General features: G+C 46.0%; 1 protein-coding gene across 6 annotated transcripts in view; it reads right to left on the reverse strand.

Annotated features, from left to right (window-relative positions):
- ASAP1 (ArfGAP with SH3 domain, ankyrin repeat and PH domain 1) overlaps nucleotides 1-24,549 on the reverse strand; it is a 1,537,410-nt gene that overhangs the window by 389,771 nt on the left and 1,123,090 nt on the right. For all 6 annotated transcript variants that reach the window (XM_069220757.1, XM_069220758.1, XM_069220756.1 and 3 more), the window contains 2 exons: nucleotides 10,342-10,427; nucleotides 580-695 (listed from right to left, as the gene is read on the reverse strand). In XM_069220757.1, the coding sequence (XP_069076858.1) occupies nucleotides 580-695; nucleotides 10,342-10,427 (202 nt within the window). The remainder of the gene's footprint in view (nucleotides 1-579; nucleotides 696-10,341; nucleotides 10,428-24,549) is intronic.

Genomic DNA, 24,549 nt, shown 5'->3' on the forward strand with positions numbered 1-24,549 from the left:
CTCTCCCCTGCAAATTAGAGCCAAGGCCAATCTACTTATGTTTAGGAAGGCTTTGAAAACCTGGTTGTTCAATACAGAATGAGCTTCAATACTTCTTGTTTCTTGGTCTGCTGGAAAGCAAGACAGCTAGTGCCAAATCATCTGTGGGCAATCGATCACTTTACAAATTTCATTAAAATGCTGCGGTCACAGGCGCCACACAGCCTAAACCCTACCTTATGGGAGCACATCCATAACACTCTTTGAAAAACTAATCAAAAGTGTTGAAAAAGCCTGTCAAAACGAGACAGAGGGGTAGCTTTTTCTCAGGATCAGCATTAACTAATGCAGAAAGAAAAGAACCGATGTCTTTGCACCTGGGTTATGACTATGTAGGTGACCGCGTCACTTCCATCACCAATTATGCCAAATGGAATCAAATGAAGCCACCTGAAAGTGCGCAGTGCTTCTGCTCACGCAAAACATTTCCAGATCCAGTCTGACACCTGGGAAATTCAAAGATAAGGAATCTGCAGCTAGAAGCCTCTATCAGATATTTCAGGTCAAAGGTACTTTTAAACAGTAATGCTTTATTCTTACCAATATCTATAGTTGGCTTTCCCCGCAAAACCAGTTTCAGACATTCTGGTTTATTGTACCGACTGCAGTAGTGTAATGCAGTATTCCCCCTTTCAGTCTGTTTATCAAGATTCCCACTAAAAATGTAAACATTGAGGAACAGAAAGTTAAAACACGTTAGCAGCAACAGTAATCTTCAGCATTACAAATACATGACACAGTGAGTAAAACAAACAAAATATGGCATTCTAGTAGACAAAGAAGTAGAGAATGGAAAAGACAGTTGAGCAGAAAGGAAAATGTTACTTACCCAGTAGGCATGTGTTTGTGGCATGTAGTGCTGCAGATTCACATAGTCTGCACACTCTTGCCATCTAGTGTTGGGTCCAGAGTTGTGCAAGTTGTTTTTCAACTGGCCTGGAGTTAGTCACGGAGTGTGTGCTTCATGTATTGCCTGTGTGTGTACAACAAATGCTTTGCATTACCCTCTGATAAGCCTAACTGTTCTACCACACTACCACAAAAGAGAGAATTAGTATTGTTTACTTTAGCATCTGTTAAGCCTCTGGGAAACCTCAGGAGTCTGTGCATACTATACAAAATTTGGATAAAGTATATACAGATCCAACTTCCTACACAATCACAACCTACCTCTGGTGCAGGGACCGTTGGCTCCCTTGGCCAGAGATGCGACTTTCTTGCAGAGAAGTGCAGATGATTCCTCCAGTAAGCGGCTGTAGGATGGTGGCATGCCCAGAGAGGCAGTCTCGAAGGGGAGGGAGTATCCCCTTTGGACAATCTGCAAAACCCACCTGTCCGTCGTGATGGATTCCCAGTGGGGCAGGTGATGGTGGATCCTCCCTCCAACTGGTTTGAGATGGGGGGACGGTCTAGGAAGGTTTGGAGGCTGCAGCAGGGGTGATCTGGGCAGACCTCTGGGTCCCTAACCCACGAGCCAGTGGGAGTTTGCGTACAGGGCCATGCAGTGGCTGGGTGGCAGGATAAGGACGCATCAGGGCGCCCCTGCCATGGCCACGAAAGAGGCAAAAAGCAGACTGTGGTGGGCGAGAAGCAGTCACTAGGCCAAGGGACCTAGCTGTTGCTCGAGACTCCTTGAAACTCTCAAGGGCAGAGTCCGCTTTGTCTCCAAAGTGCCATCACAGGGCACATTCATAAGAGATTGTTGGACATCCCCAAGAAATCAGACGTCCTCAACCAGACGTGGCGACTCAAGGCCACCATCGACGCAACTGATCTGCCCAGAGAGTTGGTCGGCTTGGGAGATGATGGCCCGGTCCTCCTACAGGACCTGCGGCAATACCTGTGAGATCGTATCCCACAGTGAATGGGTGTAGCAGCCCAAAAGGCAAGCAACGTTCACAGACCACAATGCCAGACAAGGGAAGAAAAGATCTTCTTTATAAGTTCATCCAGTCGCTTTGATTTCATATCCAGGGGAGCGGATGGAAATGTGCCAGATGATGAGGATGCGTGTATGACAAGGCTTTCAGTCGTGGGGATCGGAACTTAGGGTCGTTCGGGGCAGGCCGATGTTGGCAGGCAATTGTCCTATTCACAGGAGCCCTGTGCTGGGTGTGGACCTCATATCAAGAAGCACATCAGTGAGGGCTTCATTAAATGGAAGGAGAGGCTCCGAAGTGGAAGCCCCAGGCTGAAGCACCTCTGTCAGGAGGTTAGTCCTGACTGCCACAGTGGGAAGCTCTAGACCAAGGACCTCAGCAGCCCTACTGACCACCACTGAGTAAGAGGCTCCCTCTGCTGTAGCTGCGGTAGGAGGAGAAAGCATGCCAGCGCCTGGAGAGGTATCCAGACCACTAACCTCACCCGATTCCTATGCCCAGTCCAAGTCGGATTTTTGTAGTTGGTATTCAAAAGGGTCCAGTGCAACCATCCAATCCTTCCTCATATTCGTACCCATAATAATAAGGGTCTGAATCCAACTTGGGGTAAGTAGGCTCTGTCGAAGGCGGATAAGAATAACTGCTCGACCACACTACCACAAAAGAGAGCATTAGTACTATCTACTTTAGCCTCTGTTAAGCCTCTGGGAAACCCCTGGACTCTGTACACACAATACCTCATTTTGGTATAGTGTATAAAGAGCCAGCTTTCTACATTGGTGGCAGCGGTGAGATTTACGACTCCATTTGCTTGGCTACTCAGCCAATATCTGATCACACGACTAAGTTCCAAAATTGCCTTTAGATTCAATTGATTTTTTAATTGTCCATTTTTTTCTAACTTTTTAAAAGTCCTACTAGAGCCTTGGTTAAGTCCCCTTAAGCATTTCTTTTTAGATGTAAAAGTTACTATAGTTAGGGGTAGGTAACTAGAAGTAGTTTTAGTTCCTAAAAGAAATTCCTAACCTTAGTAATAAAATGTGCAGCTCAGATAACATGATTGTGGAGGCCTTAAGGTCCCTCTGCAGACTGAAACAAATCAAAATTGGTTCCAACCCTTCCAAAGTTAAGCTCCAGGAGCACTTGGCAGAGTATGCAAAGGAACACACTACCGAGGAAGATCTACCCTCAGATGGGAAAGAAGTTAGGGATCAGGAGGATGAACACCACCCTCCTAACCTAACTAGGGAAGACAGGGTCTAAATGCCGACTCCAAGGATAGTGCTCACAGGGTCTGGGTCCTCCACAGGGGAGTCCAGTTGCTCTGGGAACATTGAGGGCAGCCTCAATGAAGAGGACCTCTTTTTAGCAAGGATGGCCAAAAGATTAGATCTGGAGAGAAAGCTACTGGCTAAAGAAAGGTAGAGATCATAAATGGGCTTAGCACCCATTAATGGTGGACAGCAATGTAATTCTTAGGGATAGAGAGCACTCTGACACCTTTAAAATCCCCAAAGGGATTGTCCCCAAGTATGAAGAAGGTGATGACATCACCAAGTAGTTCAAAGGGCCTGTGGAACCAGAAAATTGAAAAAGTCTCCATTGGGAGCTCTCTTTTGGGAACTGTTCACTATAAATGAAGGATGTGTTCCTCACACTCACAGGTACAGATGCTGTATCCTATGACCACTTGAAGGCTACCCTGATTGAGGGCTTTGGATTCACCAATGAGGAGTAAAGAATTAGCATCAAGGGGGGCTCACAAAACTTCTAGCCAGTCCTGGGTTGATTTTGTAGACTACTCAGTGAAAACACTAAATGGTTGGATAACTGGCAGTGGAGTGCATGACTATGATGGGCTTTATAATTTGTTTATGAAAGAACAACTTTCAAGTAACTGCTTCAATGACAAGTTGCATCAATATCTGGTAGATCTAGGTCCAATTTCCCCCCAACAATTGGGAAAGAAAGCAGGCCATTTGGTCAAGACTCAGGTGACCAAAACGTCCACTGGGGTGACCAGAAGAAAGTGGTTACAAAGCCTCTCCAAGGGAAGGGTGGTGAGACACCCAAGGATAGAAGTAAAGAGTCCTCTAAAGTCCCCCAAAAACCTAAGCGGGAGGGTCGGACTGGAGCCTCTTCACAATATTCACACGGGCACAAGGGTAAAAACTTTGATCCCAAAAGTCCTGGTGTCTCAACTTTAAGCAGAATGGACACCAAACAGGAGACATAGCCTGCCCCTAAAAGAATCCCCCCTAGTACTTCATCAGCTAGCACTGCAGCTAGTACTGGTATAACCAGTATCCACGTGGGATCAACAGTGTGGACAGAGCAAATCAGGGTTCACCCTCAAGCTACTTTAGTTTCTGAGGGTGGGGTAGATGTTGCCACTTTTGCTGTCTGGACCCCTAACATGAACAAATACAGACAGCATCCCTTGATTAATGGGACTAAGGTAGAAGCCCTGAGGGATACAGGTGCCAGTGTCACCATGGTGACAGAAAAACTGGTTTCCCCAGGACAGTATCCAGCTGGACAAAAGTATCCAGTCACCAATGCTGACAATGTAACTAAGGTCCATCCCATGGCTATGGTCACCTTAGAATGGGGGGGGGAGGTTACTGGCCTGAAACAGGTAGTGGTCTCTTCTGCAATCCTAGTTGAATGCCCTGGAGTCCTCAGCTTGGGCTGAGGTAGAACTCAAAACCCATGCAACTATGCTGGGAATCCCTGAGATGGTGTGTGTGAAGACTAGAGCACAGAGTGAAAAAAGTGTTGGAGCCTGGAATAATGGCACAACCTTCCAAGAGAAGGGGCAAAAAAACTGGGGGACCAGCTTCTGGACGGCAACAAGCACAAGACTACTCTTCCCAGGAAGAACTTTTAACATCCTTTGAGGGAACTGAGTCCATGGAGCTTGATCCTTATCAGGTGGAGTTCTTGGGCCCAGGGGGACCTTCAAGGGACCAGATGTGCCAGGGACAGAAGACCTGTCCCACTCTCGAAGACCTGAGGCAGTGAGCAGCTGCACATAAAAAAAGATGCCAGTCGCTTCCATAGGGTCTTCCAGGAGGAGGGACTACTGTACACTGAGGCCATAGACCCCAAACCTGGTGCAACCAGGAGAGTGGTAGTGCCTGAGCAGTGTAGGGAGTTAATCCTCCCTCTAGCCCATGACATCCCCCTAGCTGGGCATCTGAGTCAAACCAAGACATGGAATAGGCTACTCAGTCATTTCTACTGGCCCAACATTTCTCAAAAGGTTAAAGAGCTTTGCAGCTCCTGTGTCACCTGCCTAACCAGTGGTAAGGCAGGTGGCCACCCAAAGGCCTCCTCATTCCACTTCCAGTGGTAGTGGTTTCCTTTGACAGGGTTGGTGTGGACATAGTGGGTCCACATGAACCACCCACGGCATCAGGAAACCAATACATCCTGATAGAAAGGGAGCATGCTACCAGATATCCCGAAGCAATCACCCTGGAGGTTTATGACAGAGGTGGCAACTTTGTGTCAGCAAACCTAAAACACAAGCATTAGGAGTGTGGGGAGACTTACCAATTCACCACACCATACCATCCACAAACCAATGGACTTGTTGAAAGGTTCAATAGGGCATCGAAGGGTATGATCATGGAGCTCCCTGAAAAACGCAAAAGGTGATGGGATGCCCTTCTGCCATGCTCACTTTTCATCTACAGAGAGGTGCTTCAGAAGGGAGTAGGGTTTTCCCCTCTTTGAAACTCTATTTGGCCACCCTGTTAGGGGACCATTTGCACTTGTGAAGGAGGGTTGGGAAGAGACCTCTCCATGAGCCTATGCAAGATGTGGTGGACTATGTGCTTGGCCTCTACTCAAGGATGGCAGAGTACATAGAAAAAGCATCCAAAAAAATTGAGGCCAGCCAACAGCTCCAGAAGCAGAGGCATGACCGAAAGGCTGCACTGGTGGAGTTTAAACCAGGGCAGAAGGTATGGGTTTTGGAGCCTCTGGCTCCAAATGCACCTCAGGACAAGTGGAGTGGCCCTTACCCTACCCTAGAGAAGAAAAGTGAGGTCACCTACCTGGTAGACTTGGACACTAGCAGGACACCTAAAAGGGTGATCCATGTGAACCGCCTCAAGCTTTTCTGTGAAAGGGCTAATGTATCCATGCTCATGGTTACTGATGAGGGAACAGGGCCCAGGGAGTGAACCTCTCCCTGACCTCCTCTCTCACAACCCTAAAGAAGGGTCAGTGGATGGAGCTGTCTACTCAGACACTCTCACTGCCGAACAGCAGGCAACTCTTGCAGCAGTATGCAGAACTCTTCTCCTTGACCTCTGGACAGACACACCTGTGTAATCATGATGGACAAAGGAGACAGCTTGCCTGTCAAATCCAATATCTATTGGCAATCTGATCAAGTTAAGGAGAGCATCAAAGTTGAAGTCAACAAGATGCTGGATTTAGAGGTTCTTGAATCCTCTGACAGTCCCTGGGCTAGCCCAGTAGTCTTAGTTTCCAAACCTCATCCCCAAGGTGACAAGAAAGAAATTAGGTTCTGTATGGACTGCAGAGGTCTCAACTCTGTCGCCAAGACAGATGCTCACCCTATTCCAAGGGCTGATGAGCTGATAGACAAATTAGGTACAGCAAAGTTTCTCAGTACCTTTGACTTAACTGCAGGATACTGGCAAATTCACATGGCACTAGAAGCAAAAGAAAAGACTGCTTCCTCTACAACTGTTGGGCATTATCAGTTCACTGTTATGCCCTTTGGCTTAAAGAATGCCCCTGCCACCTTCCAACGGTTGGTGAATCAAGTTCTTGCTGGCCTATAGCCCTTCAGGGCAGCACATCTTGATGATATTGCTTTCTTTAGCTCTTCCCAGCAGGATTCCCAGGTCCACCTGCGGAAGGTTTTGCAGGCTCTGCAATATGCATGTCTCACTAACAAAGCATCCAAATACCAGCTAGAGTAGGGCACTGTTATGTGCTTGGGACACCTTGTAGGTGGAGGCCAGGTTACAGCCCAAGATACAGACAATTCTGAACTGGGAAGCTCCAAAAACACACACTCAAGTCAGGGCACTCCCTGGCTTGACTGGTTATTACAGAAAGTTTGTGAAGGGGTATGGATCCATTGTGACCCCCACCCGACAGAACTGACCTCTAAAAAGATGCCCAAGAAAGTAAACTGGACTGTTAGTTGTCAAAAGGCCTTCAACACTACTTTAAGCATTTCATTGTACAGACAGATGCCGCTGAACATGGGATAGGAGCACTCATGTCCCAAATCAATGATGATGGCCATGACCAACTTGTTGCTTTCATTAGCAGGAGGTTACTCTCCAAAGAACATCACTGGAGTGCCACTGAGAGGGAGGCGTTTGCTGTGGTCTGGTCCCAGAAGAAATTGAGACTATACTTGTGTGTCTCAAACTTCCTTGTTCAAACTGACCACAGGCCTCTCAGATGGTTAATTCAGATGAAAGGTGAACACCCCAAACAGTTAAGGTGGTCCATCTCCCTACAGGGCATAGACTTTTCAGTGGAACACAGACTTGGGACTGACCATGCCAATGCAGATGGCCTTTCCAGGTTCTTCCACTTAGAAGATAAAGCCTCTATTGGGAAAGGTGAGTACCATCCTCTTTCGTTTGGTAAGAGACGGGGGTTTTCATCCCTTTTTGGCATGTTTAGTCCCCACTTTTTGCCTCGTATCTGATTTAATTTTGTCTAAAAGTGAACTGGGCTCCTGCTAACTAGGGCCCTATTGCCCAATCTAGTTCCCCAAAAAAGCACAGCCATTTCCCCAATTGGCAGAATCTTTAGCACCCTCTCTAAGTCCCTAGTAAATGGAACCTCTGGAACCTAGGGCCTGGGGTACAAAGTAGGTTCCATAAGGGGTTCAGCATGAATTATGCCAGCCCAAGGGACCCCTCACCTAGCATATGACAGGCTTCCATTGAAGGCTGAGTGTCTTGGTACAGACCAAAGTGAAAACACAACATGTCACACACCCTGTGTGCCATGGCCCCTAAACTGTGCATGTAATACAAGTGTCATCACTCTAGCAGGGCTTACGGCCCTAAGGCAGGGGCATTATATTACATGTGAAGGCATAGCTGCACAGGCAGATATGCCCCTGCTATGTCTTTGTCGATTCTCAGACATATTAAGTGACCAGGGAAGCCATTTTAAATAAATGTGCTGTACACTGGTCACTACTAGTTCCCCTGCTACATGATGACTTCACCTAAGAAAGGGATGTTTGGTATCAACCATCTCGTATTGGTACACCCACACTGATGCTAGTGTTGGATTTACCAATACATTCACACAGAGGGCACCTTTGAAGTGCCTCATGAAAAATTACCAACCACTAGTGCGTTAAATAACTGTTCCTGACCAGTTTCTGGCCACCTAAGGTGAGAGCCAGTGCTCTCTGAGTCCAGAGACAAAAGCCTGCACTGGGCAGAGGTGTTGACACCTCCTCCAGGCAGGATGGACATTCCAGGCCGGGAAGGCCTAGTTGGCATTGTGATGTGATCCAGGGCTCTCCAAATGGCTGAGATGACCAACCCCCTGTCCTGACCTCACTATTTGGCAGATTAGCAGGTGTGACACTTCATGCCAATCCCACCCCTAAGGTGGACGAGCGGAAGTGAACAGCACTTTTTAAATTCCTTCCTCTTGGTTTGGAAGGAAGTATACCAGCAGGGTCAGGGTTATAGCCACTTTCCAAGTGGTTATAGGAAGGATGTAGTCAGACTAAAAGTGGGAAACCCTCTGGCTGCCACCTGGCACTCCCTTTAATGCCCCAAAACTGAGTATTCAGGTGGCACCCCTGAACACCAGAACTCAGCTTCTCTCAACCTAAGAAGAAAAGTACAAAGAAGAGACACATCCGCAGAAGAGGAGAAGAAGCAACTGACCTGGTACCAACCCCTCCGGCCTGTCTTTACTCCTCAACAGACTGCACCAGAAGATGCCTCATCCTGCAGCTGAATTTCCAGAAACCTGAGAGGACTGCCTGCTTTTGAAAAAGACTCAAGTGTCCCGTAAGCAGCGGACCTGGTCTCCAACAAACTCTGGGAAATTACTCTACAGCCTCTGGAACTGCAAAGACATGACACCTGACGTCAACACTGCATCTGCTGTCAACAACCCAAGTGGGAGTGGACCTCAGGTGCCAGGAATTTTCCCCAGCTGTCCAGAGTCAGAGTCCATCATGGTTTCACCCCTCTTGGACTCAGGTAACATTTTGTAAACAGAAAGGAATTTGTTTTAGGGAGCCTGGCTTTAAGTGCTTGCAATGTCACTTGCCAGTAATATGATGATAGGCAGCCATAGAAATAGCTAAATTCCTGTCGAAATTGCAGAACTACTTAAAGATGACACGAATGCTGCAACACAAACAATGTAAAAAAGAATTGACATAGTCCATGAAGTACTGGCTGAGTTTCTTGTATGCTTCTCTGAAGATGTATAGGCACCACTGCCGATATTGCTCTCAATGCTTAGAGGTTGTCTGGGACAAGGCTGACTACTCAGCATAGGTATTATTAATGGTTTGGGGTAACTTCTGCAAAGAAAACATTTCATCAATAGGAGATTCTGTGACTAATGTCGCCAATTCACATACTGACACAGCCAATCACAGTCTATTCTCTCTCAGTTTTTTCCTCCTTAACATCCTGATTTAGAGACAGTTATTTAAAAACGGAGACCTCCTCCAGCTACTGGGATATTGTAATCTATGTTCTATGTTGAGATAAGTCGGTCATGGAGAGAAATATATCAATATCTGTTGTGAAATTTCTGGTAAACACAAGGGTAAGTTAATCAATCCATTCAGGTTTCATCAGAGTGGTACCCCCTATCTGGCATTATCATCATTTTACAAAATGGGGGGAGTTTCCATGCACACCATTTATAAGACACACTTCTGGAGGCACATCAGGTGGTCCAGTCCCTCATCGGGCCATACCATACACTGGAGATACAAACTTAAAAGCCTTTTGCAAAGTGTGTGGTGGAACTTACTGCAGTAACAACTTTTTAGTTTTACATCACTAAACACTATAGACTATGCTATTATTGATAACTGAGCATTTTAATTTGTCTGTGTCCCTTCCAAATCCTTAATAAATAAATGTTGATTAAAAAAAAATACTTCAGCAGTTATTTCACATTCAATGTACTTAAATCTTAATGCACTGGACTAAACAAAAAGCATTTAAAATCCTCCATGTTGTAACTTCCAGGGAAGATTCTATTAAATACTCAAAATAAGCAGAAGAGCACTTCAAAAAGGAAACAAAAGCAGTGATTTATAAGAGAATATGAAAGCCTGTGTTTTTAAGCTGAGAAAGAACGTACAAACATGTATATGTACATATACAATACGCACACAAAAAGCTAGAATATCACATACCAGTTTTGTACTAAAAAGTCAACCATGTGTAGAGAAGTCTGGTCAGCAGTACGGATTGCAAAATGAAGTGATGTTTCTCCTGGCTCCTGAAATGAAGACACACTTTGAGAGATGATCATTATAATACTAATCAATATTTCAACCTTGCATTTATGCCTACTAATTGCGCAAATCTGCAGTCCATGTTTAAACATCAGACACAATTAATGAACTTGTAAAATATAATTTATCAAAAGTATAATCTAGAGACTAATTTCAATATGCTGATTTTATAACCTCTCTAAACTGGTCATACACCTAGCTAGGGCGGGCATCAAGATTCACCGCTGTGCAAATGACAGAAGGAATATCAACGACCAAATAACTCTTTTTCTCCACTATCTAAAACAAGTTGAAAGACAACAAGAAGCTCAAAAACCTGAAAGCAGAGTGTAGCTTGACTATTAACAAGGATCAATAAACTCAGAAACAAGAATGGTTTCATGCAACAAACCTCACAGATTCACCATCCAACTTGCCAACAGTGCAAAGTCATTAACGTTCTGCATCAACAAGAATCTAAGTTTTAATGAGAGACAGTCTACCACAACAGGTCTCACTTATACTTCAAGTCTAAGCATCAAGTCCAGAATACAATTTTAGAATACTTGTATGACAATACAATGCATGACAATCCCATATGGTAAAGAAGAATAAGGTAAACAAAGCTTATTTTTTTTTTCGGGGAGGAAACCCCGACACGTTTATGTTAATTTACTCCTAACAAACAAGTTACTTATCTTTGGTACTGCACTATCTGGTAGAGACTATATCTAGCTGCAGAGTACTTATCTTTAAACTTCCCCCTGGTGGCTTTGTTCAGTTACATGCATTGTTGGAGCCAGATGTGATGTCGCAGTCACCTATTTAGGCAACCACCCAGGCATGCAGACGTCAGTTACTTTTTACAACTTTTTACGCTAGGAGTGCATAGCCACGAAGTGAACTGAAAAAGGTGTGTCCAAACTAGGGCCCTGGAAGGGACCAACCCTAGAAAATATGTCCGCAGAGCAGGGAGGCATGAGTGGGTGTAAGGAAACTGCAGCTAGATATAGACTCTACCAGATAATGCATTTACCTAAGGTAAGTAACTTGTTCATCTGATATAGACTTCTAGCTGCAGATCCCTTACCTTTGAATAGATACCCAAGCAATACCATCCAGGCGGTGGGCTGGGGACAAATTAATTAGACTAATACATCCTGCAGGACCGAACAAGCAAAATGCCAATCCCTATGGGCCCGAATGTCCAGGAAGTAGTGTTTGGCAAATGTGTGCAGAGACGCCCACATTTCTGCCTGGAAGTTGCCCAGGACTCGGACTCCAAGAGGCATTACCACGGTCGCAGCTTTTCCTCTGGTGGAATGGGTCCGCAAGTCCAAAGGAGCCTGCTTTATAGCTAGGGTGTAGCAGATTTTTATACAGAGAACAACACAGTGCAAAAGAGTTCATTTCTGTACTGCCCGACCTTTCTTTGCTTCAACATACCCCACAGAGTTGGTTGTCCACCTGGTGCTCTTTGGTAGGGAAAGGCAGAACCAAAACATTCTTTTTGGGTCCAGGCGGTGTAGTCACTCCTGAATGAAAGTATCCTCTTCTTGGCATGATTACCCCCATTTTTTGCCTGCTATCAGTGTGCTTTGACTGTTTTCACTGGGATCCTGCTACCCAGGACCCCAGTGATTGAGTTCGCTCCTTCCAAATTTGGTTACCTTGGACCTTTGTACACTCCACAATTGGCATACTGGTGTCCCCTTATAAGTCCCTAGTATATGGTACGTAGGTACCCAGGGCATTGGGACACCAGGTTGTCCCCCCCCATAGGTTGCAGCATGTACTATGCCAGTCATGGGAGCCCATGCAAAATGTGTCTGCAGGCCCGCCATTGCAGCCTGCGTGAAAAAGTGCATGCATCCCTTCACCACAGGTCACTACACCAGGTCACTGTAAGTCACCTCTATGGCAGGCCTTCCTAGTCCAGAGGGCAGGGTGCAGGTCCCTGTGTGTGAGGGCACCCCTGCACGAGCAGAGATGCCCCTATTAACTCCAGTTCCAATACACTGGACTTCGTAAGTGCGGGGAAGCCATTTTACCTGTGTACTGGCAACACAGGTCACTATCTGTGTTCAGCTACATAATAGTAAATACAAACTTGGGTATATTTGGTATCAATTATGTCGGATTCATACCCCAATGCTAATGCCAGTATTGGTTGTATGATTCCATGCACTCTGGGGGTTCCAGTATTGCTTCTACCAGTCTTACAGGGTTTACAGGTAGCCGATACTGCTGCCACACCTCAGACAGATTTCTGCCCTCCTGCTGCTGGCCCAGCTCAGGCAGAACAAAGGATTTCCTGTGGGAGAGGGAGGCAACACCCTCTTCCATTGGCAACAGGTGTTACAAGGCTGGGAAGTGGTAGCCACCCCAGGCCACTGGGTTTGCTTTGAAGGGCACATTTGGTGCCCTCCATGAATAAACCGGTTTGCACCAGCCCAGGGACCACATGGCCCTGCTCTGGCACAAAACTAGACAAAGGAAAGGGGAGTGACCATTCCCCTGTCCATCACCACCACTGGGGTGGTGCCCAGAGCGCCGCTAAGTGGTACTTGATTTTGCCATCTTGGAAACAAGATATGCAGAGCCCCCTGGAAGCATCCGAGTGGCCAGATCAGGCAGGTGATGTTAGTGATCCCCTCTGAAAGGTGGTCACTGTGCATGGTGACCAAACTCCCTTTCAAGGCTACTTAGGGACACCCTTGCAGGTGGGTTCCCGGATTCGGCATGCAAGATTCCACCAGGACTCCTCTGCATTGTCTACTTCTGCTCCTGGCCACCGAAACTGCAACTGGACACTTCAGGAAATGATAAGACACAAACTCCTGAGGTGATCTCACCTTGCAATATTGTTTCTCCGACTCCTTCCAGCAACTGCAAAATTTCCGCAGCTGTACATCCTCTGGGGTCAGCAAGACGTCAGCTGCACCAAGAAGGAAGAAGGAATCTCCTTTGGAGTGAAAGAGTCACTCCCCTGAATCTGTAGGCACCTATAGCAAATGATGTCTGGCTGCGTGGATCTGCTCTCCTCTGGAACTATGTGGATCCTGCAACACAGGTGGTAATCTGGAGTGGTTCCCAAGGCCCTCTCTGCCCTCTGTCCATTTTGGGAGACGGTGAGCCCTTGCCTATTTTTGCAGGACAGTACCCCTGTGCACCATGACTCTTGCAGCAAACAGGGCTTGTTGTCTCCTGCTCCAAGGGATCTTCAGGTTCTGAGTAGCCCTGACCCCAGCCATTCACCCTTGCAAGGACAGTCTCTCCTCTGCTGCTCCAGCAACGTGGGACTCCTTTCTAAATGTGCTGACTGGGCCTCTCTGCAACGTACTGTGCCTGCTACCAGTGGTTGCCTGTGGGGGCTGCAACTGCTTCTGCTGGCTCTCCCAACTGCTGAGGGTCAGCCAAGACTCCCCTCCAAGGATCGAGTCCTCTGGACCGTGCTGGTCCTCTTCAGCCATGCAACTCTTCTTTCATTACTCTTGCATTTGCCAAGGCTTGTTAGTGGTTCTCCTAACCAATGACCATCTGCAACCCGGCAACTAATGTGGGACATCATCTGCACTGCTCCAAGGGCTTCTCTGCAGTGCTTGGGCTCCACAGCTCATTTTCTTCTTCCCTCGTCGACCCGGATCGTCATCCATAGAGGTGGGTAGTGGCTCCTGTCCCGACTGGACACTCCATTGTGAACTGGACTCTGTCCCCTTCTTTAGCAGGTCCTCCTCTTCAGAATCCACCTTTGGGTTCCTCTGGTACTGTTCTTGCACAATCCATTTTCTAAGTCCTCTTGTCAGTTCTTGGAAAAAACAGGTACTTGCAGGGGGTCACTTACCTCTTGGTGTCCCGAGTTCTCCCAGCCCCCCTCCAACTACTCCATACCTCTCGGTGAGGGACTTCACATTGTATTCTACTATTTTAGTATATGGTTTGGTCATCCCCTAGGGCCCTAGCTATTTTTCTACAATTCTTGCCAATGCCTGTTGTTTCCTATGCTAATTCATAGTTATCATTGTGAATATCTGTAGTGTGTACTTACCTTCAGTTGGGGGGACTGCCTATAAGTAATTAAGTGTAGTGTGGGACTGCCTATAAGTAATCAAGTGTAGTGATACTGTAATAAAGTACCTTTATTTTTGTAACACTGAGTGGTTCCTTTCAGGTGCGATAAGTTACTGTGTGACTATTATGGTATTGAATGAGCTATGCATGTCTCCTAGATAATTCTTGGCTGCTCATGCACAGCTACCTCTAGAGGGCCCTGGCTTCCTAGACAATGTCTTCATTCACTAACAGGGGATGCCTGGACCTGGTATAAGGTGTTACCATCATAGGTGACCACTACACAGCAGGCCAGCTTCCTACAACTCCTCCTCTTTAGAGGGGTGTAGAGAAGGTTAAAAGGTGGCCAGGATAACAGACTGTCCCAAATGAAATGGGGTCACCACTTTCATCAGGAAGCACCACCTTATCTGGAAAAACAGATAGGGAGGCTTGGATGACAAAGCCTGGAGCTCACTCACCTACCTGGCAGATGTTATTACCAATAAATAGGCTGTGTGATGGTAAGCAGCTGAAGGGGATAATTGGAGCACACATTAGGTAGGTGAGAACTAAATTGAGGTCCCACAGAGGCATTAAAAAGGGTGATGGGGGAAACATATCTACAAGCCCTTTTAAAAACCTACTTACAATAGGGGACTTAAAAAAAGAGGGATGGTCAGGCAGCTGCAGGAAGGCGGACAGCAGAAAGATAGCCCTTATGAGTGTCCACAGCAGAGCCCTGCTGCGCAAGAGTAAGGATAAAGAGAAGAATATCAGAAAGAGGGTTAATAGACTTTTCTGTACAATATAATACACATTTTTGCCATCAGCAGGCATACACTGTCTTGGTGGAGGGACGTCTGACTACCAGAATAAAGTTATAGACCTCAGGAGGAAGGACGAAGGCTGTCAACTATTGTCACTCAATCTCCCTGCAAGAAGGCGTAGAGTTGACGGGTTTGGTTGGAGAATCTTCCCCTGCTTCTTCCTCCTGAAGGGGTAACCTGCTTGGTGGATTGATGTTCATTTTCAGAAAATCTGGATACTAGAATAGACTCTACTTGCCCAGTCTGGAGTCACAAGAATTACGTGGGCCCGTCATTTTTGATGGGCAAAGACTAAACACCTAATCTCTGCAAAACACTGCCATCACCTTGGTGAACAGCCTGGGATGAGCTTGCCTTCAACAGCCAGTTGTCGAGATAGGGTAAGACTGAACCCCCTAACCTCTGCAGATAAACTGTGACTACCGCCAAAATCTGAGGGGCGATGGTAAGGCCTAAGGAAAGCACAGTGAACTAAAAGTGCTCATGGCCTACCTTAACCGTAGGTAACGTCTGTGGGCAGGAAGAATGGGGATGTGGAATTTCACATCCAGCAAGTCAGACGCTGCCATCCAGTCACCTTGGCCTAGGGCAGACAAGATCTGAGCAAAAGTGAGCATCTTGAATTTCTCAGTTTTGAGGAAGAGATTGACCATTCTGAGGTCTAGGATAGGTCGAATACCTTTGTTCTTTTGGCTATCAAAGTAGCAGGAATTGCAACCACTGCCTACTTCGGATACAGGACCCTTTCTATGACTTTTTGCTAAAAGAGCTGTAACTTCCTCGCGGAACAATGATAGATGACCCTCCTTCAGCTGATCTTGTGTTGGAGGTATGGAGGAAAGGGAAGACTGGAAGGGGAGAGAGTAGCCTTACCGAATGACCTGCAGGACCCACCTGTCCGATATGATGGACTGCTCCTGGGGGAGATGATGAATTCTCCCTCCAGCTGAACAGCCATAATCCTTGATTAGGAGACTAGGAGGGCTTGGAAGCTGCAGGAGCCAGGAGGTTGGTGGTGGACAACCTCTGGCTACCTGACCCATGGGGTCAGAATGCACTGTGTCCACGTCCACGCAAAGTTTGGGAAGCTTGTTCCTGACGGTGACTGGGATATGGCTGGTGCAATGACAAGCCTTCCGTAGCCACAAAAGAGGTGAAAGGCAGATTGGGGACACCGGCTCATTGAGAGGCCCAAGTACTTGACAGTAGCCCGAGAGTCCTTAAAACACTCCAGCGCTGAATCTGCCTTCTCTCTGATGAGGCAAGTAATATCGAAGGGCATTTCCACAGTGTTGGCCTGGACATCCCTTAAATAGCCAGATGTTCTCAACTTGTATGTCGTCTAAAAGACAACGCTGGCGAAACCGCTCTGCCCAGTGAGGCGGTTGTGTCCAATCCACACCTGATGGTGAACTTGGCTGCATCTTTCCTGTTTTTTTACCTCTTGGGAGAGAAAGGCCCGGGTCTTCTCAGGAACCTGTGGCAGCACCTGCGCAACCAGGTCCCACAACATGTGTAAATAGCAGCCCAAAAACCCAAAGCAGATGCCGAAGACCTCACAAACTACAGTTTCAATCTCTCTACTCCCCTTCCCCGTGAGGGTCATAGAGAAGATAGTAAACAAACAACTGTCCCGCTTCCTGGAGGACAACAACATACTCAACGTCTCCCAGTATGGATTCCGCAATAACCACAGCACCGAGACCGCCCTCATCGCCTGCACTGACATCAGGACCAGACTGGACAAGGGTGAAACCGTTGCCATAATCCTTCTAGACCTCTCCGCAGCATTCAACACTGTATGCCACCAAACCCTTCGCACACACCTCTTCGACGCCGGAATTCGCCACAAAGCCCTGGACTGGCTCACCTCCTTCCTCTCCGAAAGAACCCAAAGAGTTTGCCTCCCTCCATTCTGGTCTAAAGCCACCAAGATCATATGTGGAGTCCCCCCAAGGATCCTCACTCAGCCCCACCCTCTTCAATATCTACATGGCTCCGCTCGCCAGCATGGTCCGCCCCCATGGTCTTAACATCATTTCATATGCTGACAACACCCAGCTCATCCTCTCCCTCACGAGGAACCCATCTACCACCAAGAACAACCTCCACGCTGGACTCCTCGCCATCGCTAGCTGGATGACAGCAAGCCACCTCAAACTGAACTCAGGAAAAACCGAGATCATCATCTTCGGACCCAACAAGACAGCATGGAACGACTCATGGTGGTCTGCCACCCTAGGACCACCCTGACACCCACCACCCACGCACGCAATCTCAGCTTCATACTAGACTCGTCTCTCTCCATGACTCAGCAAATCAACGCCATATCATCCTCCTGCTTCAACACCTTCCGCATGCTACGCAACACCTTCAATTGGATTTCAATGGAAACCAGAAGAACGGTCACCCATGCCCTCATCAGCAGCAGACTGGACTACAGCAACACCCTCTACGCAGGGACCACAGCTAAGCTTCAGAGAAAACTCCAGCGCATCCAGAACGCCGCGCACGTCTCATCCTCAACCTCCCTCGCCACGAGCACATTTCCGCCCACCTCAGATACCTACACTGGCTGCCCATCAACAAAAGGATCTTCTTCAAAATCCTAATCCACGCTCACAAAGCTCTCCACGACACCGGACCGGCCTACCTCAACGAACGAATCAACTTCCACATCCCGAACTGCCAGCTCCACTCCGCCGACTCGCAACATTCCCCCGCATCCAACGCACCACCTCTGGCAGCAGATCCTTCCCCCACCTCGCCGCCAAAAGCTAGAACTACCTCCCCACCAACCTACGCAAGACCCAGGACCTCCTAGCTTTCAGAAACTGCCTCAAAACATGGCTCTTTGAACAGTAACACCCCCCCACCCCACCACACCCCCCAGCGCCTTGAGACCCTACCCGGTGAGTAGCACGCTTAAGAAATTTGATTGATTGATTGATTGACGGTGTTCACCGACGGCAATGTTTGACTGTTGGAAGAAAACATTTTCTTTCGCAAGGTTTACAGCATTTTGGATTCTCTGTTCAGGGTGTGTCAGGGAACGCACCATGGGAAGTCGAGGCTTGGAGCACCAAGCTCTCAGGGGTGGGGTGTTGGGTTAGGAAATTAGGATCACCTGGGGTGGGGCGATGGCGGGCAACTGTACTGTCCACAGGAGCCCCTGTGATGGGCTTGGAGCATGTTCCCAGCAGGACTTCAGAAAGTTCTTTGCTAAAGGACAAAAGGGGTTTGGATGAGAAAGCCCCAGGCTGAAGCACTTCAGTCAAGAGGTTAGCCCTGACCGCCACAGACAGTAGTTCGAGGTGAAGGACCTCTGCTGCCCTCTTCACCACCATAGAATATGATATTCCCTCCACCGTAGCCACAGTAGGGGTAGAAAGCAAACCAGTATATGTGTCTAGTCTACTGGCATCTCCTTCTTGTGCCTCTTCCCCACCACTTCGTGTGCCTCTTCCCCGAATGTCCCGAGGACTTTGAGTGAGAGGACTTGAGGCTCTTCAAACGGTCTGACCGCCAAGGAGTCACACTAAGTGGCACTGACTGCCGGGCTGCAAGCAGCTTTAGGGACCGCTCCCTCAAAGCCTTCGGCAGCATGTCCTGACAGTCTGAGCATGACTGCACATTATGTTCGTGCTCGAGGAACACAAGGCGCAGGACTGTTACCAAAATGGCGCAGTGACATCCTCGACACACTTGAAAAAAAATCTGACAAATATTTTTTTTTAAAACATGGTGACCGCAATGTCACATCTGGCTCCAAGGACACCGAGCAGAACAAAGCCACTCCACGACATGCAGGGATACTGTTCATGCAAAAATCTTCCAGGTCCAGCCTGACGCCTGGGGCAATTCAAAAGTAAAGAATCTGCAGCTAGAAGTCCCTATCAGATTTTCCTTTATCATTACCAACCCCAAACCCTAAAATTACCATTACCTCCGTCTACCACTACCATCCCTTAAACCCTAAAAATACCTTTAGCACTAACTACCCCTAAACTCTAAAATTACCTTTACCAGTGCCCACCCCAAACCCCAATCTTACCATGCTTTACCATTACCCACCTCTAAATCGTAAAATTAGCCTTAATACTCTTTAACCCTACCCACCTCTAAGCTCTAAAACTACCCATACCAATACCCACCCCAAAACCCTAAAATTACCTTTACCGCTCTACCACTGTCCACCCTTAATCCCAAAACTTACTGCCAATTAACACTGCCCACCTCTAAATCCTAACATTACCCTTTGTATCCTTTACCACTAACTACCCCAAAACCACAAATTACTCACTTTCTCTCTCTTATAGACATACACACACACACAGATAAACACACACAGTCACTCTTACCTTACCAATACTTATCACACATGGTTAAGGCATGCGTGGTAAAGGCACAAATACTTGACAATATGGTAAACAAATGCATGGTAAAGGCATTGTACAGTAAAGGCATCACTGTATAGGCCAATTCCCCATCAGAACTGCCATCAGGCCTTGCTCCTATTACACCTATAAGGTGGCAATGCTCTGCTCATCAGCATTTCAGGCATTCACACCTCATGCCACTAAACATTCCCGACATCAGAACATGATTCTTCAAGATGCTGCTAAACTATAAGTATTTATATAGTACTTCTTACTGCTGACCAAGTTGTGAAGTCTTACAATCTACCTCAGTTTCCTGGGCAAAACACTGTAGTGCATGGTGCATAAAATTTGGACAGGTGCTTTATAAATGTTGGGGCAACATCATGTCACATATGAAATGTTGCAGAATGTGAGAAGAAAATGATATCTGACTTCAGATAAGATATTTCTGGGACATAGGAAGCTGGCTCTGTATATACTATATCAAATTGAGATGTAGTGTGTACAGAGTCCAGCGGTTCCCCAGAGGCTAAAGTAGATAATGCATGCACTGTGCCAAATTATGCCTTCGTCAGGCATAAAGTATGCAAGCTGGGGCGTTCTGGCATTAGGCGCCCGCAACTAAGATGCAGTGGAATCTACACTGCGCCATTTTTGGCATAATTTTTAACATCTGCTCAAAGCAGGCATTAAAGTGGCACACCCATTTTAATCAATGGGCCTCCTTGCACTTTGCTGCACTAGCGGCAAAAAATGTTACGCTAGTGCAGCAAAGTGCCACAATAGAAGCAAAAAGTATGAAGCTATTGGCCTAACGTGCAACATGGTGTCATTAGGTGGGGCAGAGGCGACGCAAGAAAACGGGCGCATCAGTGCTGATGCGCCAATTTGTTTTAAATATACCCCATAGTGTCTTAACCACTCGTTTTACAAATGAAGGATGAAGTAATGCAGGGAGCGTAGTCAAAATAATATAAATCACACATAATTGACACCATTTAAATCAGAGCAAGAAATATATTCAGATCAGAAGGCTCAATTTGCAGCTCCATTTGCAAGTGTAAATGCTGGCTTGATTTTACAAGGACAAACTCACTTTTTGTGTTCACAAAATGTGAACGCGCACTCATAAATAATTCCAGATAGTAATACAAGGAAAAGAATCTAATGCCATGGTGGGGTGTGGGCATTCTAGAGCATGCATTCTCTGGAGTATTGATGTACAAATGTTTCTCTCACCACATTCCCATCATGGTAATGTTCAGAGATTTACTCCAGCCACAAGTAGAAGTACATTTGTTTCCACAGAGGGAATGGGCAGAGTACAACCCAATTATTTTTTGTATTTTTCTAAATAACTTTCTTTCATAATGATTTCTACTATAGACAGTAAAAGTATAACAGACACTCAAATCCATGGGTACTCTGGATTTCCCAGGGGCCAAAAAGTTTAGTCTATGATGTGACTGAGGGCCGCACTGATGCCAGAAGGGTGGCGGTCAGGGTAAGAGGGTAAGATGGGTATGGGTGAAGTAAAGCATGTACATCTAGTGTCTGAATTGCACAATGTGAAACCAGAACCCCTGGGATTAATCCCGGCTTTGCTGCTAGACCAAATTGTGTATTCCTAGGCAATTAATCAGAAATTAGAGGATTTAGAAATACATGACTTTAGGGTGTCACTGTATAAAACCTTCTTGTGTGTTTCATTTAATAAACAATAATGTTTAATTGTATTAGCAAGCCCATCCCAACGAAAGGGTGAACAAAATAACTGACTTGCCTTAGCTCACTATTGGCAGTGTTGTTAGGGTGGGGAGAAGCATGAATATTTCTAAATTCATGTTTGAAAATTATCACTTAAAATAAACTCCTCAATGCACTTTTAAGAAATACTCCTAAATGCACTGATATGATGCACAAAGGTGAAATGATCTTCATGTTAATGAAATACACTTTTTGAATTTTGAAGAGACTCATATTTTTACACATTTGCTGCAATATGTCTTCATAAGTGAAGGTGTCCCTAAAGTAAGCTGTGCAGGACACCCTAGTTATTTTCTTTCTTCATCTTCAATTAACCATTAAATAGTTGTTTGCTCATTTATTTAGCATGTTAGTGCTGAGTCCAGTAAACAGCAGACCAATGCTGCTGTAGACCAAGGGGCCGGACATAAAGGTCAGGAGGGCCGCATGTGGCCCCCAGGCCATGCTTTGAGTATTTGTGCTCTATTCTAACCTATACAACAGTGATTTGCCCACCAGGATCAATAAGAGGAGACGGAAGGGCCAATCGCACCACAAAAGGTCAAAACAGCACTGAAGCAGCTATACAGGGGCAAGACTCAGTTCTATAAGATATTTCAGGGGCACCCGACTCTACACCTCTTGGAACTTTACCATCATGACGGCATGAAAGGGAAATCAACCCAGGCTACCTAAGAAGTTGAATGGAACCTCAGCCGTAAAACACATTGGCTAGGGGAATGGTACAGCTCCTTTACTTGGCTGCAATGCCCTGGGTCAGAACAGGCAGCCTGATCTCCAATGCTTGGCCAGTGCAATACGGGGCAAGTCAGGGTGTCCCATCTCCATTTTGCTGTTCGTGCTGGCAAAGGAGTCCCTCACATGCCACATAATATGATGCTTGGTGTTCATATCAGTGGTCAGATACATGTCATTTCACTATATGTGGATGACATTTTATTATTTATGGTTGAACTGCTAAAAAAGCTCCAATGGTTTAGGGTGCAACTTGGCATACAAATGAACGTAGCAAAGTCATGTCTTTTCCCACTGACTGATATCAGCATCCCAGCTAACCTTCCTAGAGCCCTGGAGCTTTTGCGCATTGACACATGGGACAGAGTAAAAATTGGAAGTGGCTCGCGATTATCTAGACTGATTAAAACCACATAGGGTCTTAAGCAGGGCTGTGTCCTTGCTCCGACCCTATTTAACCTGTTCTTATCTGATTTGACGCTGGGTCTGTACTTAGTAAACTCTTATACACTGTAGGAGGCTGGCCTGGTGTGTGGTGGGTACCCATGGTACTTACACCTTATATAGGTCCAGGTATCCCTTATTAGTGTATTGTAGCCCGTGTCTAGAAGCCAGGCTCTTTAGAGGTAGCTGTGGATGAGCAGCCAAGGATTATCTAGGAGACATCCAAAGCTCATGCAATACCACTGTAGTCACACAGTACTTACACACATGAAAGAAAACACTCAGTGTTACAAAAATAAAGGTACTTTATTTTGGTGACACAAATACCAAAAATACCATAGAGACTATACTCCCTTAGGAGATAAGTAATACACAATATATACTCCAGTATGCAGAAATAGGCATAAAAACAGTCAGAAAAAAGTGCAAATAGTGAAAATCACAATAGTTAGAAATGGACCTGGGGGAGCACAAACCATATACTAAGAAAGTGGAATGCAAAAGTTGGTCCCCCACCTAGGCTAGTGTGGTGTGTAGAGGGAAGCGGGGAGTACTAGGAACGCCCAAAGGTAAGTACCACAACCCAACCTAGCGACCAGGAAAACAGGAGTAAATCACAGTAAGTTTCCCAGATCACACACAAAGAACAAAAGAAGTACTATGCAAAACCCAGAAGAGACTGCAAGACACCAACAGTGGATTCCTGGACAAGAAGACCCTTGGAAGAAGGGGACCAAGTCCAAGAAGTACAGAAGAGTCCAGAAAGAGCAGGAGCCTAACCCTAACACTGTTTGTGGGGACTTGAATATGATTCAATTCACATACCATCTATGTGGGACTTAAACAGTGTTGGATATTTGAATATTGTGTTTACACACTCTTTCAGTTGGGACTTTAACATGATTGTCTCCACACACTATATGAAGACTTAAAATCACAATAACACACTATCTATGTGTAACATTTAAATCATCACTGTCACACTATCTGTATTGACACTTGGACATTGTCTTTACACAAGATTGTTGTCATACATTATCTCTGTGGAAACATTAAGATTACAATAATCACACACTATCTCTTTGGGTACCTGAACATCCCTATAAACCCACACTATCTCTGAGGGGGTAAAAAGTCATGATTATTACACTCTGTGTTTACACAAAATTTCAGTGGAAACGTGAATTGAAGTATTGTCATACACTATCTCTGTGGAGACTTTAACATTACAAAAATACACACTCTCTCTTTGGGGATTTGAACATCCCTATAACCACACACTATCTCTGTGAGGACTTGAATATCCCTATAACCACACACTATGTGGGGACCTCAACATTGTTATTATAAAACACTATCTTTGAGGAGGCTTGATCAAGGTTAATTTCACACCATCTCTTTGAGGGTTATAACATTTGTATTATCACACAAGATTACTGTTTGGACTTGACATCATACTCTTCACACACTATCTGTCTTGGGATATGACCATTATCTTTAGTCATTATTTCAGAGGACACTTGAATAAGGATACCTTAAACACTATCTCTTTAGGATATAAACAAGATTAACTTCACACATCATCTCTGTGAAGACTATACTAGTTTTGTAATCACACACTATCTCTGTGGGACGTCAACATCTCTATAGCCATACACTGTCTCTGTGGGGACTTGAACATCCTCATAACCACACACTACTTCAGTGGGAACGTGAACATCATTATTACAATACACTATCTCTGGGGGGAATAAACAAGATTAGCTTCATACAATCTCCTTGAGGGCTATAAAGTTTGTCTAATCACACAGTATCACTGTTTGGACTTGAACATCATAATCTTCACACTATCTGTCTTGGGACATGAATATTATCTTAAGACAATGTTTCAGAGGACACTTGAATAGGAAAACCTTAAA

The sequence above is a fragment of the Pleurodeles waltl genome, chromosome 2_2, assembly GCF_031143425.1.
Source record: "Pleurodeles waltl isolate 20211129_DDA chromosome 2_2, aPleWal1.hap1.20221129, whole genome shotgun sequence".
Classification (NCBI taxonomy): domain Eukaryota; kingdom Metazoa; phylum Chordata; class Amphibia; order Caudata; family Salamandridae; genus Pleurodeles; species Pleurodeles waltl.